Source organism: Athene noctua, chromosome 12 (assembly GCF_965140245.1).
Source record: "Athene noctua chromosome 12, bAthNoc1.hap1.1, whole genome shotgun sequence".
Classification (NCBI taxonomy): Eukaryota; Metazoa; Chordata; class Aves; order Strigiformes; family Strigidae; genus Athene; species Athene noctua.
In genome coordinates this window covers 18367189-18381577 of record NC_134048.1, presented here as the reverse complement: position 1 = coordinate 18381577, position 14389 = coordinate 18367189, and the positions used below count along the sequence as shown (strand labels likewise).

The following is a 14389-nucleotide window of genomic DNA, read 5'->3' as shown; positions in this document are numbered from 1 at the left end:
CCTTTTTTTCTCCTTTTTGGTTTTAAAAACTTTAAAGTCAGAGCAGTCTTTCCATATAAAGTTTCTCCAAAACAGGATAGCTTTTTGAACTGGTGTACACTTTGCTTTTGTGGAGCAGGGAGAAAAGTTATTCAGGGCTAAAATATTGCTGTTTTTCAAATTTGACATTTTACAATCATGATTCTGATGTCGGCTTAACATTTCTGAGGGTTCTGCATGTTTCTACGTTCTCTGCTGCCTTCTATTCCGAACTGAGAACTTTTATTTTGTATGTTAGCCAGAAGATTTGTACTGCAGAATTTTTTTTTAAAACATCTGAAAACTACAGAAAGTGATTGAGTGCTAGTAAAGAATCACTCTTACTTGGTAAACTTACAATATTAATTAATAAGATAAAATATCTGAATGCTCTTTTTGAAAATTCAGAATCCAGTAACAGACTTGTTACTCCAGCTGAAGCCTAGTAAATCTTTCATGTGGTCAACTCCACTACTTGGAATAAGAGCAGAAGGTTAAGTTGTTAATTTGTAAATGCTTGTTAATTTTACAACCTCACTCACCATTTAGATGCTTTAGAGCTGATTCAAACTAGCAGTTAAAGGGCTGGAAAATATCCCATCATCTTTCAGTTGCTGGCAATATATAATTCAATCGTGGTACAAAAATCTATAAATATAATTGCAAGAATTCCACAGTTTGCACATGCACAATTTTTGCTGTGATGTTCAGCAAAAGGCACTTTGGAACAGATATTTTCTGATGGCTGGCTGCTTTGGAAAATCATGTGGCATGGAGAGAGTTAAGGTGTGGTGGAGGAAACACGTTGATGAACGTTCTGTTATTGGGAGACGGGGCTGGCGAGCAGCTGTACTCATCACTGTACTCATCACACCGGGCTTGGGGTTTGGTCCACAGCCAGCAACATGAGAAATCAGATAGACCTGCTGGCCACTGTCACAGTTTTGGGAGTCCTGGAGCAAGGTAAATATCCTTTATATAATGGGAGGTACTGTTAAGCTAATTATATTAAACTTTGTGGAACTTGGTTCCTGTATTTTGCTTGGAGTCTCCATGGAATGAGAGTTGCTCTTTTCCAACGTTGTAAAATGATGTTTGGTCATTCACAGTGGGAGTGTCATGCCTGAGGAGGTTCATTATTTAATAGGGACAAAAACGATTCGCAAAGCTCAAAGCCAGCATCCTAGAAGGAAATGAAATTCAGGTTTTAAACTTAAAACATTTTCAACGATTTTTTGAAAGTAAAATGTATTCTGCTATTGAATTTTAGCAGGCAATTTGTAACAGAGTGGCTGGAGGTAACTAGAATAAATAGGTTGCCAGGTTAGTAAATATGCCGATGGAGAGTTCAGTGCACAAACATACATCATACGGATAGAGAGAAGAGCATCGTGCATGCGTGTATTTCTCCTCTGTGACTGGTATCATTATGTGTTCTTAGAGCTAAGCTGCACAGAGCAGATGATGATGAGTTGACAGCACGCAGTCATTTGGAAACTAATGCAAGCCCTTCTGGTCAGAAATAGACACAGACATCTTCAAAGAAACTCAGTGACTTCTCATAATTTAAATAGATGCCTTTGGTTTAGACCCTGTAGAAAGAAGCAGTAGCATTGCCAAGTTCTGTCTAACTCTTGTGTTTAACTGTGGGTCCTTTGGGCAAAGGCCTGTCCCCCTCGGGCTTCAGGAGGGTCACAGAAGGCGACACTCCCCCTGCCTGGGGTGGGGACGGAGCCCCCATTTGACTAAAATCTCCACATTTTGATGAGGGAGGTTATGTTTGTGGGTTGTTTTAATTACTGAATTAATTCACCAGAGAGCTATTGCCCTCTGCTTACAAATGGATGTGAATCTCTGGGCAGCCAGATGAATGTTTAGCCATCTGATAATAAATCTCTTAACATAAGCATCATTTAAAACACAAATATGCTACTTGAGGAATAGAGTTCAAGATTTCCGAATTATCAGTAATTTCCGCTCAAACATTTTACAGAGAAATACCTACAGCTATAAATGGAAGATACTTTTGTCTTATGATTTTTTTTTTTTGTTATTAATCGGAGTGGGGATGGAGGGAGTGTTTAGAGCACAGAGGAGACAAGAAGAAAACTTGAAATCGAGTTATGGAAACATTGCCAAGCCTTTGCCATTGGGAGACCCTCAGTAGCAAATCCTTAGATAGTTCTGTCTCAAATATATTTATTTTATGAGAACTTCAAATATTTTTTTTTTAAAGGTTGCAGTCTTAGGTATTTTACTTTCATGCTATGCAAACCATACGTAGGTGTGAAGCCAGCAGATAAACACCAAGCATTGGCACCCTCTTATCTATGTGAAATCGGATAAAGTAGCCTCATTTTAGGGTGTCTGCATGGGATGCCAAGGAGCAATTACAAAATACTACGTGTTTTCTTTAGTAGTATGAAATCTATGTGCTAATGCCAACTTCATTCAGAGCTGTGCAATAGCTTTTCTTGTATATTTTGAAAGGATGTTCTGTAGGTGACTTACAGATCTGAGATTTGTTCTGAGAAGGCAGAGCACTGAACCACAGACATGCACTATATGTACAAACACTTTTCCATCACATCATGATGTAGATGTAATTCAGTGGCTGAACTTTGTATAGTGTTGGTTAATTTTTATTTTTTCATTAATTTTCTGGAAGCCCACAGTTTCTGCATTCTTTCAAGTAACTTTCCCTGGTTTAATTTACTTATGCTCAGTTTAGCAAAGCTCTGAGCTTAGTGTTCTGTAGATATGTGCCCCTGCCCCGTGTTGGATGCTCTACCAGAGAGCACAACAATGCTGCTACAGCTTCCCCCCCGCCTCTTTTTTATTAATGGCTTCAAAGGAAATAAAGGTTATTCAGTGTCACTGCCCTTCAGTCCCCACAGAGCTTGTTTGCCGTGTTCACTCAAATGTGGCAGATACCAGCTATAATACGGTTTGACAAGTTTGTGGACATAATCAAATAGAGAATGATGGTCTGACTGGTACTTCCTCTGAGGAGCAAAGTACCGGGAGAGCTCAGCCCCTACAAGCCATGTAGTAATCCACAGAGGTGTTTAACCTCGAGACATTAATCACAAAAAACTAGTTTGAAAGGTTCTGCAGAGTAGCTCAAGCTCTTTGAGCTTGAGCAGTGTGCTCTTTTTTCCACACCTCATTCTGGGAAGTGCTTTTGGAGGGTGATTCTGCAGCATTAATGCCTCGCCCATACACCAGTTGGGAGCACAGCGATAGCCATCCTCCACAGAGCTCTTGCTCCTCTTGGGTGGTTGTTTCATATATTATCCATCCCTAAGCGCATAGGATCCACTGTAGGACTTGTCTGAATTATTTGCCCCTGTACGCAAGCAAGATGTTAAGCATAGAGTTGATGGCGAGATTGGCTCTGAAATTATTCTTACCCTGCTATGTTAGGCAGGGTGCTGATGGCACGAAGCAGGATGACGACAGTTGCCCAGCACAGTCAGTCTTATGCCACAAGCCAGAGCTGTGCATAGTGCAGTCACTTTAGCACAGCCCATTTCTTGAGAGGTGGCTGGGAGGAGACCCTGAGAGCATTAAATAGTTGTGTAGGAGAAGTGTTTATCTGATATGAAGAGGAGGTAACAGAATGGCTCATGGTTTCATCATCTCTTTCCCAGAGCTCTGCCAGCCACCTCGGAATCGCCAGCTGAGCGTGGTGCAGACCTAACGGGCTGGTTTCACGGAGGGGAGCTGTGTTGCATCCCGCCAGCTCTCAGGGGCAGGGTGACATCCTCACCCTTGACCATGTCGACATGTTACACATAAATCAGGAGAAAAGCGAACTTGTTCCTCCCCACCTTTCTCTCCCAGCACCTCTTGTTTGGGGCTGGGTCCCTGCACGCACTGTGGAAAATGCTAGAACACACAGATGTTTTCTAAAATTAGTGTCTATTTAAATGAATAATATCTTGTGTAATATAGGGGTCACATAGCATCAGATTATTTACATTTCCATTTCCCTTTTCTTCTACATATGTTCTAATGCTCTTCTACAGGCACACATGGATCTGTCTTGTCTTTAATCTTGCAACATCTGTCCCTACTTTCCCTTCTCTATCCTGCTGCTCTGCTTTTATCTTCAATGTTAAAATAAGACACTCCATGAGGCAGTCCTTGCAGCCTGGCTCCTTGTCTCTGCTCACTGCTCTGGAAATGTTGCTACATTAGGACCTTGCTAATCTAAGTGACTTTCTTAGCAGCATGTTGCCGCTGCCACCAAAGTAATTGTTTTTGTAATGTAGTTTTCTCCTATATAAAAATTCTCATTTTCAATAAAGGCAGCAGTGTAGTAGCGCACCTAAATATAAACACTTGAAACATTAGCAGTCACCCGTGGGAGTAAGAACTTTCATCAAATAGTGAAACAGTCTGAATCTTCATGTTAACAGGTTTTCATCATTTTGAAGTGACTTTCCATGTCCCTTACAAATGTACAAAGGAGCGACGTAGCAGACACCAAGCTGTACCTCAGCCTGAACATGGCACAGGCTGATTATCATTGGCAGCGTGTCTGCTCCTCGAACGGCTTGAGCCTTGAAGCTACCCTGCAGGGATGAAGTAGAAGCAATAACCACTCCCTTCCCCATTTCCTTCTGTTGCCGTGATTACGAGCATCTCCAATGGACTCAATCATATCCCAGCGCTGCACAATTTGGATGCTGCTCTGTGACATCGAGCCATCCTTGTATAAAAGCTTTGCCCCCGCTAGGTATAGCAGAAAGTGTTACACATCATTCCCATCAGACTGGCTGAGGGTGGACTAACACTCTAAATACGAAGTGCAGGATTTAAGATGAAAAATAATTCTGTGGTTGGGTGTGGACTCGGTGATGTTTGAGTGTCGTTGCCAGCCTTCCGGCAGGCCTGGGGCGTGCTTGATCTGCTGGGGAGCAGCACCCAGGGCTCTGCTGTGGCACCTGAGACTATGCAAAGCTCCAGCCAGCACGTCAGTGCTGCGGCACAGGAGCCCTGCCAGCATAACCAAATCTGAATTTAAAGTACAAACGTGAAATAAATGGCACATTTATTCCAGGTCTTCCGTGACAGCCCTGGACTATGAACCTAGACAGTATCAGCTCTTTTCCTCTAACCACTTGTTTGATTCCAAGCTAGATAAAGCTTGGTTAAATAAAACACTGCCGGACGTTACCATTCCTGCGTTGTTCTGTTTTTCAGCCTATTTTGCGATGCAGGTGATCTACGCCCGGCGGAAGTACAAGATCTCACCTCCCAACACAACAGGTCACCCTGAATTTGAGAGGATCTTCAGAGCTCAGTAAGATTTTTGATTTTTTTGTGGTGACTCCCTCTAGATATAACTTGAGTCAAGTGTCACTACCAGGAAAGACTGAAGTCACCCTCAACTCACCTTTTCACTTATTGCTACTGATACTAGATTTTCTATCGCTCTGCATGCAGAGGTCCAAGTTTTGATTTGGAGCACTTTGGTCTGGCTGGAGTGTTTCTGTCCATCCACAATAATTCTCCTTCTGGCATTGTGAAAGGCAGCCAAATTACAAATTAGTGGACGTATGAATGCGATGCTGAGTGTTGATGCATTATGATAACTAACTTTAATATTAAAGTTGGCTCCAAATTTTGAGAGTAGCTAAAGCTATATTAATAACAATATTTGCTTGTAAATTTTTGCCATTGAATTGAAGGAAAGGGCCTTGCTGGCAGAACCAGGTATAAGGATGTTTTAATTTCTTTTCCTTTTTCTAACTGTTGTACTATGAAAGTTGTCACTTGCAGGCCCATGCTGAGAGCTGTTTCTTTTTGCTCTGTTCCTATGGAGAGAGCAACGCTGGAGCTAAACTGGAAATGTCCACAGATCCCTTTGGCTTCCAGCAAGAACCAGATCCTGCCTTTCATCTCAGTCATTCTGTTTCATAAGCCGAAGAAAGGAATTGGCCTGAGCTGGTTTGAAGGGTAGTTCGAGCATGGCACTATATCCTGAACAAAGCAGCTGCGTTTCCTTGACAGTGTGCAGGAAACATTTGTGGAGTGACAAAAACACCCACTTCGGTCCTTTTGCAATGCAGTGAAAGGCCAGCCCACATGGGAGGCATCAGCCTTCGCTAGCTGGGAAGCTGCTGATGTGGCTTTTAATTAAATACTGGGCTGTGTGTTAACCGAGTCGTGCTGTGGGCTGTGACGTGCCGGGAGGCCCTCTGCTATATTCAGTGAAGAAAATGACCTTAGTGAACTCGGGTTTGAGAAGGTATTTCTTCCTTGTGTTTTTTTTTTCCTTTGTTCTTTTCCCTGTGGAAGAGGATACAAATGAATAATTTGGTTTGATATGTTAAAAAAAAAAAAGGGGGGGAAAAAGGTATTGAGTTATTCCTCATGGAAACCTGGCAGCCTCCCCTCGCTGAGACTCAACCTGCATTTGCAGCGTAAGGTTCTTTAGACTTTTTCCAGCTCCCAATCTGGCTCCATTCCCTGGGGCTTGGTAAATTTTTGGCCAAATTTAAGATTAAATTGCCTAGGGAAAGGTAAAATGTAGGAGAAGTTGAGAAACAAAACCATTGTCTTTAATAGCAGAGCTCCCACTGTGCTATTGAGGCTGTCTCTTCTTGCAGAACATCTGTATTTTTGTCACTAAAAGAAAAAGGAAGGAGGAAAACCTGGCTGCAGATCTGATCACCTTCTGCTGAATTTGATCTGGGAGGAAGCTCCTTCTTGGAGCATGACTTGTGTGACACCCAAATTTGGGCTGTGCTCACCCAAGGGGAAGAGAAAGCTTCTTAAATAATAACAAGGAACCTCTTCCCATGCAGCTTTTAAGCTGTAGCTGCACTGGGTGTCTGTGATGGTGCTGTGTGTGGGGCTGAGGATGGAGCCTCTTGGGGGTCCAGCAAAGACAAATCTCCATCTCAGCCAGGGCTCATCATTGCAGGGTCCAGGTGAATGTGGGGAAGGTGAACACTGTGCGTTGTTTGGGTGCTTTTCTTGTCTAAAATACAGATAATGGTGTCCTTGGTCACAGAAAAGGCCTTTTCTCCCCACTACAGCAACGTCTCTTATGGACCCTTTCAGTTTGCTCTGACGTGCATTTCCATCTCGCCTCACTGGCTTCGGTTAACCAATCTCTGATGTATGAGGATGCGGTTTTAATTCTCATCTCTGGTTCTCACCAGGGCAAATTGCTCGGAGTATTTCCCGATCTTCATCTCGCTCCTCTGGGTTGCTGGAATCTTCTTCCATCAAGGTAAGGGGGATGGGAGAGAACCCGAAATCACGTGCACAAACGAAAAAAAACCAATTTAAATCTCATTGCAGCTCAGGCATGTCCTCTCTGTACCTGTGAGTGTCCTACTTGGGGAAAGAAAAGTTCCCCTTTGGCAGGATGGACTGAGAAGCGCCCCAACTCCAGTGTGCACGAAGCTGCTGGTAGCAGCCGAGCCAGTCTCCTGCCCAGAGGAGAGGTTTGGTGGCATTGGCACCCTCTCTCCTTTCCTGGAGCCCGGCTCTTTCCCCGTGCTGCTTCTCTGGGATAAGGTCTGGCTGGCAGGAGGTGCCAGGGCAGCAGCAAGCTGAAGCAGAGCTGCAACACGATACCCAAATCGCCATGTCAGAACGAGAAACCATAACCCAAACAATTAGTCACCCACCATCCACCCTGTGCCAAGCTGGTCTGGGGGATTTGGCTGCCGCCACAGGGAAGATGCAAGGAAGGGCCGTGGAGGGGAGCACTGCAAACCCAGGTCCCAGGGCAACTTGGGAGGGCAGAGAAGTTCATCCCTCACAAAAAGGAAAGGAAGAAAACCCATTTAAACTCCCACAGCGTTTTAAAGCTGAGTCGCTCTGTCTTTAGTCCTGGTGGCCGTGCCCCATCTGCAGTGGGAAGCGGGCACATGGGTGGCTGAGCCGCGCTGCAGCTCCGGCAGCGCCCGGGGACCACCGGCCCCATCAGCACTGGTCTCCCCTCTCCCTGCAGGCACGGCTGCGGCCTGCGGGCTGCTGTACCTCTACACCCGCTTCCAGTACTTCCAGGGATACACCGCAGCTGCGCAGGGACGGTCAGTACCTGCCTGGGGCATCGGGCTCCCCAGACCAACCCAGGGGGGCTGGGTGTAGGGTGCAGCTTCCCATGGGTGCGACTGCAGGCACATGTCCACCACCTCCCCCTCCTCCCCCCACATGCTCGTGGCCATGCCACCTCCTCCCTGGCTGTCTCCAAGGCAGTTGAGGGACACCAAGCCCTGCCAGCCTGCTTCGTGCCCCGGGTTAGCTGTCGCTGTCTGGTAAGTGTTTTCTCCCCGCGCAGGTTGGGGCCACTGTACGCCAGCGCCCGGGTGCTCTGGCTGCTGCTGGGGCTGGCGGTGGCCGGGCTCCTGGCACACTTTCTGCTGCCCCACTCCTCTGCGTGGATGGCAGCGCTGGCACAGCCCCTCCAGCTGCTCGGCGCCTGGTGAGAGGGGCTGCAGGTCCCCCAGACCCCACTGTTCACCCCGAGGGGAGTTGCATGGCGTGGTCAGAGACCGAGGATCTCCCCAGCTCTGTGCTTACCTCTGAAGGGAGGCAGATGCTGGCACTCCTCTGCTCATGAAGCTCCACTCTCCGATGGTAATTTCTCTCCTAGAAAGCAAATGCTGCCCAGCCTCTGCCCCTGCTGATGGGCTTCACTGCCAGATTTTGTAGCAGTACCTGCTCTAAGACCTCTAACACCCTTGGCTCTGCCTTGCAGAGCACAGATTGACCTGTGTGCTGTTGTCACTCCTCCTTACTGCTGTAATGATTTGTGTTGAAGAATCACAACCTGGATATACAAAAAATAAATTTCTTTTCTCAGTAGAAGTAACCTGTGATTGTCAAACGTGCTAGAGGACTGGGCGTGAGAGCATCCAAGGGTTAGGGGACTGTGCTGCACGGGAAAACCTGCTGCAATTAAAATTGACTTGAAAGGATGGGCAAACTTGTCTAAAACCATATCCAAATTTGGGGAAAAAAGCCTGCCTTTAATCCAAATGCTAATGTCTGTGTTTGGCATTGGCTTGAATGATCTTGACTTGGCCCTCACTTCAGTTACCACCCACCCACCAGTAGGACTTTGCCCTCTGTTCGGATTTCAACCTCCACTGCAAACTTGGGGTTTGCAGGTAACAAAAGCGGGCATCAAGCCGGCAGCTCCTTGCTAAGTTGTACATGGGTATAAAAAAAAAGCAACATATTTTGCAGGAAAGACAACTGTCCCACAATTGCACCCTCAGGTGTACAGGTGTCCAAGTGCCTTCCTTGCTCCCTGCCACAGAAAAACCTGACCACCCTTTCTTTTTTTAATAACTGGTGAAGGTTCCTGTGGCGCTGGGGCAAAAAATAACCAGTCTCCCACTGGGCTGCTCTAAGCAATGCTTTGGGAGTACTGGGTATTGGTGAGCGATGAGGAACGACTCAATTTTGGGTACAGGCCCCCACAGACACCCACCCGTCCCAGGGAGGGGAACCGGCGGGCAGAGCAAGTGCCTCCCTGCTGCGAGTGACTCTCACTGCTGCACCAAAGGTTTAAATTTAGCTTTTATTACAGTGCACATTATTTTATATATTTATATATAGAGATGTACTTGAAAAATCAAATGTATCCAATAATAAAAAATACAGCACATTAAAGTAGTATAATGCATTCCAGTGTATAGCTGAAGAGACATTGGGATTTACACTAATCCCTACTATTTTTGAACTGGGCTACTTCTGCTTTTTTTTTTTTTTTTTTTTTCCTCCCAAAAAATTCACACCAATCAATAACTGAAACAGTTATTTAAAAAGATGGTTTCTGCACTCAATCTCAAGGCATGAAGACACTGGAGACTTCACCGTGAGTTAAGGGGCTGTGTTCAATGCTGGCAGGCACAGTGTGGCATATTTTTATTTTTTTGCTTTCCCTGCCATACTCATAGCTCCAACCCCTTCGGATTCGTTCCTCCTCTGCTGAAGGAGGGTCAGTCTTTGCCCTCAATTAATCCTCAGCTGTGGCCAGGACTGTTGCCTGGGCAAAGGCAAGGCAGACCTCGGTCCCTGGCCATCTCCATCCCAGCACGCCTGTGGGGTCAGCCAGCAGGACTCAGCGTGACCAAACCCCACCTCTGTCCCCAGATACAGCTAGAGATTGCCCTGAACTGGGCTGCAGGTGCTTGTCGTCCCCACGCGTGCTAAAGCTCATCCCGTCCCCAGACTGTCCCCTGTGTCAGTGTGGCCCGAGCGGCACGCAGGGCAGCCTGCACCCACGAGGGCTGAGGGGAGCAAAGCCAGCCCTCTGCACGGGATATTTGTTTTTGCTTTTCTGTCTTCTTCTGGAAAAGACGATGTCCTGGCCCCACAGCACCGGCTGGGGGTGGTGGTGCCAGCCTGGCAGCCGGTTTGCCAAGGCCTGTCAGCACGTGCCGCCTCCCGGCCGCCGGGCCTGTGCTGTCCTTGTCCCGGGCGAGGCGCCGCGGGGAGGAGGGAGCGGGACAGGAGGGAGCAGGACGGGGACTCCACGTGTGTGTCCATCCTTCCTCACGCCCGTTTCACTCTGCTTTTTTGATAAAAATCTGAAAGAAGAGAGGGTGGGGATCAGAGAGAAGCTGGGGGAGGCAACGGGGAGCACCCTGGGCCGAGGGCTGGGCAGGGCTGTCCCTCCGCTGACAAAGCCCAGCTTACCTCGCTCAGGATGATCCACACCGGGGAGTCGGTCTGGATGGACAGCCTGATGGCCTCCAGCGGCCCGAAGGACGGGTCCACCTCGCCCTCTGCGACGCCCTTGGAGAAGGAGCCTGGTGGGGAGAACAGGCGGGTGACATGGGGACGGTCTCCTGGCGTCCAGCCCCCCTCCGAGGGGACCACGGCAGCCCCCTGCCCACAGCTCCCCGACATGAGATGGGCTGAAAACCAGCAGTGTGGACATCAATACAGTGCAAAACGCTATGCTTAGGGGAACAAAAAAAATCAGCTAAATGAAACAAAATGGGGAGTATTTGGCTACACATCACGGCTGTGTGAAGTAGGGGGGAGGGAGAGCGGCGAGATGGCAGTGCTGCCCTGTAGAGAGACAAATGTCGGTTCAGGAGCCACACCATGGAGGCATCTTACATCCATAGTGCTAGCAAGGTCTCAGCCTGTTGCTATGTCCCATTTTTGTGTATGGTTTTTTTTGGACAATGCAACTGAGGGAGACCAGACAGCATGCAGAGGAATGCTAAAATGGCAAAAAGCTACACATGCCAGCAAATTTTTCTTTTGTCTATTAAAAAAAAAAAAAAAAGTCTTAGCAGGGACACCAGGGATTTATCATGCACCAGTGGGTCCCTGTAGGCTACAATCACTTGTTCTTGTCCTAAGGCAGAACAAGCACTAAAACAAGCTCAGGTGGCAGGAGACAACGTCCAGCTGCAAGTGGTGTTAGTACCAAGACAGGCTCGGTAGGGAGAGGGTGAAATTGCCTGCAGTGGAGGTTTTTGACACCAGGTTCATCAAACGGATAACCTGAACAATTTGGTCCCAGCTCTCAGCAGAGACAGGCAAAAATGTAGGACTGAAAACTACCTGATGAGGACACCTGGTCTAAGAGGGGAGAGAGGGCAAGGGAGAGGAGGAGACAGTGACAATTAAATCCTGTTCCAACCTGGTTCCCAGCAAACAGAAATTACTCTTTGCCAAGCAAACAGCACTATGGGTCTTGATTCACTGGAAGGTGAGGATATGGGCTGTTACCAAACCCAGAGGGCAGTTTACCACCCCACACCCTGCTGTACCTATCTGGATGTAGCCATCCGGCGTCCTGCGGTATTTGACGACTGAGCCTCCTCCCTCCTGCAAGGCTTCCTTATCCGACTGCAGGCTCTGCAGGAAGGAGAGAGGAGCGTTGTGCAAGGCCAGTGGCAGGAGCAACAAAAGCCTCAAGCAAAGCAGCAACCCTGGAGCTGCCTTCACCAGCAGCCCTTGGCACCTCATACCCCTGCCTGGCTCCCCGAGCCTCACGCCCCAAAACAAGGACATTTGCTGCTTTCATGCTGCTGCTTCCACTGCACCAGCCTGGCTCCATTCTCTCCTCTGCAGCCATCCCACCCATGTGAGCATCCCCTGTGCAGGCAGGAACAGCTCCCACAGCGACTGCTCAGTGCAGCATCCCCGCTCCCGAGGTGGTACCACACCAGGCGTGACCCCCCCTGGCTCCCAGCCAGCACCTCTCAAAGGCACTCGAGTCTTGTAAAGATTTTCCTGATGGCTTTAAGTAGTTCCCTTCTCTCGAACCTCTTTTGCTTCCCACTCCACCCCCGTCTCAATTCTCAATAAAACACTTACGTCAAATGGCAAAACCTCCACAGTCGTATTGAAGAGTTTGTCTTCTGGGTGCTCGATGTTCCCGCTGCGGAAGAAGAACCTGTGACAGAGACCAAAGCCATGGAAACCCACACTGAGCGAGGGGGGACATGATGGCTTTCACCCCAGCTGAACCATCAAACAGCTCAACCTAACAGGTACCTTCTTAAAAAGCCCACAGGCACATGGGTTGGGAGACCACCTGTGCCAGATCAGCTACATCATGGATCGCTCACAAGCACAAGAAAGCAAAGGGCTCTGGCAAATGTGGCCCCACCAAAAAGGGTCAAATTATCCTCCCCCTGGAAGAGCACTGCTCCCTCCTCCTGGGCAGCCAAGCAGGAGATGGGCAAGAAATTCAACGTGAGCCAGAAGAGCAAAAGGGAAGTGTTTCTGCGTGCCCCAAGGTGTCCCCACATCTCCCCCTGCCATTCCCCACCAAGCACTGGCCTTTCGATGCGGAGTGGTTTGAAGAATCTGAATCTGATGAAGTCCCCAGCAGTGGGAGTGAAGGCCCAGAAGAAGTCCTCCCGCAGGTAAGCTTTCTCCAAGGTGAAGTGCTGGTAGGTTTTCAGGCTGGTGCTCACCTCCGCAGGAGGGTTGACGTGCTCTTTCCGCAGGGCCTGCTTGCCAAAATCCTTGTCCTTGGTGGGTGCAAAGTAAAAGGGCAGAAAAGGGTCATAAGCTGCTCTTGATTGTGAGGAACAGGGGTCCCAGCAACAAGGCACTGCAAATTAAAAGCTCTTGATGTGCATGGTGAAGAAGGATGAGGATTGGAAGTGGTCTGGGGAAGGCACCAGACCGGGCAGTGTGTGGCTGGATCCCAGGAGGACACAACTTCAGGAGAGGCAGCACAGAGAAGCACCACTGCTCTGCACTCTGATCCAGTACCAAAGAGCCTTTCATTGTCCAAGCATCCCTAAACACACGTGCCTGCAAACAGTCCTTACACCTGAGAAGAAGGTGGCTGGGAGGCTGATGATACCATAAAATGACTGGATTACACAGCCCGACAGGCACTGCACTGTGTTACAAACTGGATTACACCATCCATTTACCTGGGGATCGGACAGGCACAGGACTGAGCACTGCCCAGGGATGTGTCTATATGGGTTCTGCACATATAACTTTGGCAAGCTTCATTTTGTGGATGTTTAAACACACACAAATAATTTAAGATCTTACACAGCAAGCTCTAGTTTGCCTATCAGCAAATCCCAGGAAGGAAGAATGGGTGGGAAGGAAGTCAGACCAACCCAGGAGTCATCTCTCTTTTCAATAAATGATTCAAAATCACTTTGCCCAGACCGTGGCTCAACACTCAGGATGGGCAGCCAGGACCAGTACCAAGGCTTAAAAGCTTGCAGTGACTCTTGGTACATGTCATTCTGAGAAGTAGAACCTCATGAGCAGACTGTAATTCAGAAAAAACACAACCACTGCAGAAATCCAGCTGCCCCTGCCCCACCAGTTGCTGTCACTGATGTTCCTACCCCAAAAGCAGCCAGTCCTGGGGGGCCTGCAGGCCAGGCCTGGCAGAAAGGTCATCTGTGGCTTGGACAGGCAGCTAGTACCCACCTTCAGCTTCTGTATCTTCCCAGCCAAGGAGGAGTGGGTTCCCACATGCTGGAAGAGTGAGGGCTTGAAGCGGATCCTCAGGTTTGCCTTCTGCCTGTCGCAGTGCTTCTGAAACGAGACAATCCCGCAGAGCCCCATGGTTAAACCTCTGCGGTCCACTGCGACCTGCAAGAGGGATGGACAAGGGCACGAGGAGTGATAAACATCCCCACCCCTCCACCTCTATGCCCTTCTGTGTTATTTTGGCTTTAGTTTGGCAAGAGGGCTTTTAACCACAATCTGGAGGAACCTGATGGTGACTCTTGGCCGTTCACTTACTCTCTGCTGGGCAGCCAGAGTGCCCAAGTTCAAGTGCCGAACTTCTCCATGCCAAGCACAGCTTAGCAAACACTGAGCAAACCTCTGTGCTGTCAGGTAGGGACAGCCAGAGAATTTAGTTTCTTTTGTCCCTGGCTTA

The 14389-nt window shown here is 48.2% G+C and overlaps 2 protein-coding genes across 3 annotated transcripts in view; one reads left to right on the top strand and one right to left on the bottom strand.

Annotated features, from left to right (window-relative positions):
- Positions 1-923: 923 nt before the first annotated feature.
- LOC141965052 (leukotriene C4 synthase-like) lies at positions 924-8651 on the top strand. The gene is made up of 5 exons (XM_074916139.1): positions 924-981; positions 5230-5329; positions 7197-7267; positions 7997-8078; positions 8327-8651. Exons 1-5 carry the CDS (start codon positions 924-926, stop codon positions 8472-8474), a joined length of 459 nt encoding a protein of 152 aa, XP_074772240.1. The 3' UTR covers positions 8475-8651.
- Positions 8652-9555: 904 nt separating this feature from the next.
- Positions 9556-14389, bottom strand: part of MGAT4B (alpha-1,3-mannosyl-glycoprotein 4-beta-N-acetylglucosaminyltransferase B) — a 51496-nt gene continuing 46662 nt past the window's right edge. For both annotated transcript variants that reach the window (XM_074915897.1, XM_074915898.1), the window contains exons 10-15: positions 13933-14040; positions 12805-12998; positions 12337-12415; positions 11787-11874; positions 10696-10808; positions 9556-10586 (exon numbers count right to left, since the gene is read on the bottom strand). In XM_074915897.1, the coding sequence (XP_074771998.1) occupies positions 10563-10586; positions 10696-10808; positions 11787-11874; positions 12337-12415; positions 12805-12998; positions 13933-14040 (606 nt within the window). In that variant the 3' untranslated portion in view covers positions 9556-10562. The remainder of the gene's footprint in view (positions 10587-10695; positions 10809-11786; positions 11875-12336; positions 12416-12804; positions 12999-13932; positions 14041-14389) is intronic.

Bases quoted from the DNA above. Each gene is read 5' to 3' on its own strand.
- LOC141965052 (XM_074916139.1), top strand. From the start codon at position 924: ATGAGAAATCAGATAGACCTGCTGGCCACTGTCACAGTTTTGGGAGTC. The intron at 5,330-7,196 runs GTAAGATTTTTG...GGTTCTCACCAG, and splicing joins GAGAGGATCTTCAGAGCTCA to GGCAAATTGCTCGGAGTATT. The intron at 8,079-8,326 runs GTCAGTACCTGC...CTCCCCGCGCAG, and splicing joins ACCGCAGCTGCGCAGGGACG to GTTGGGGCCACTGTACGCCA.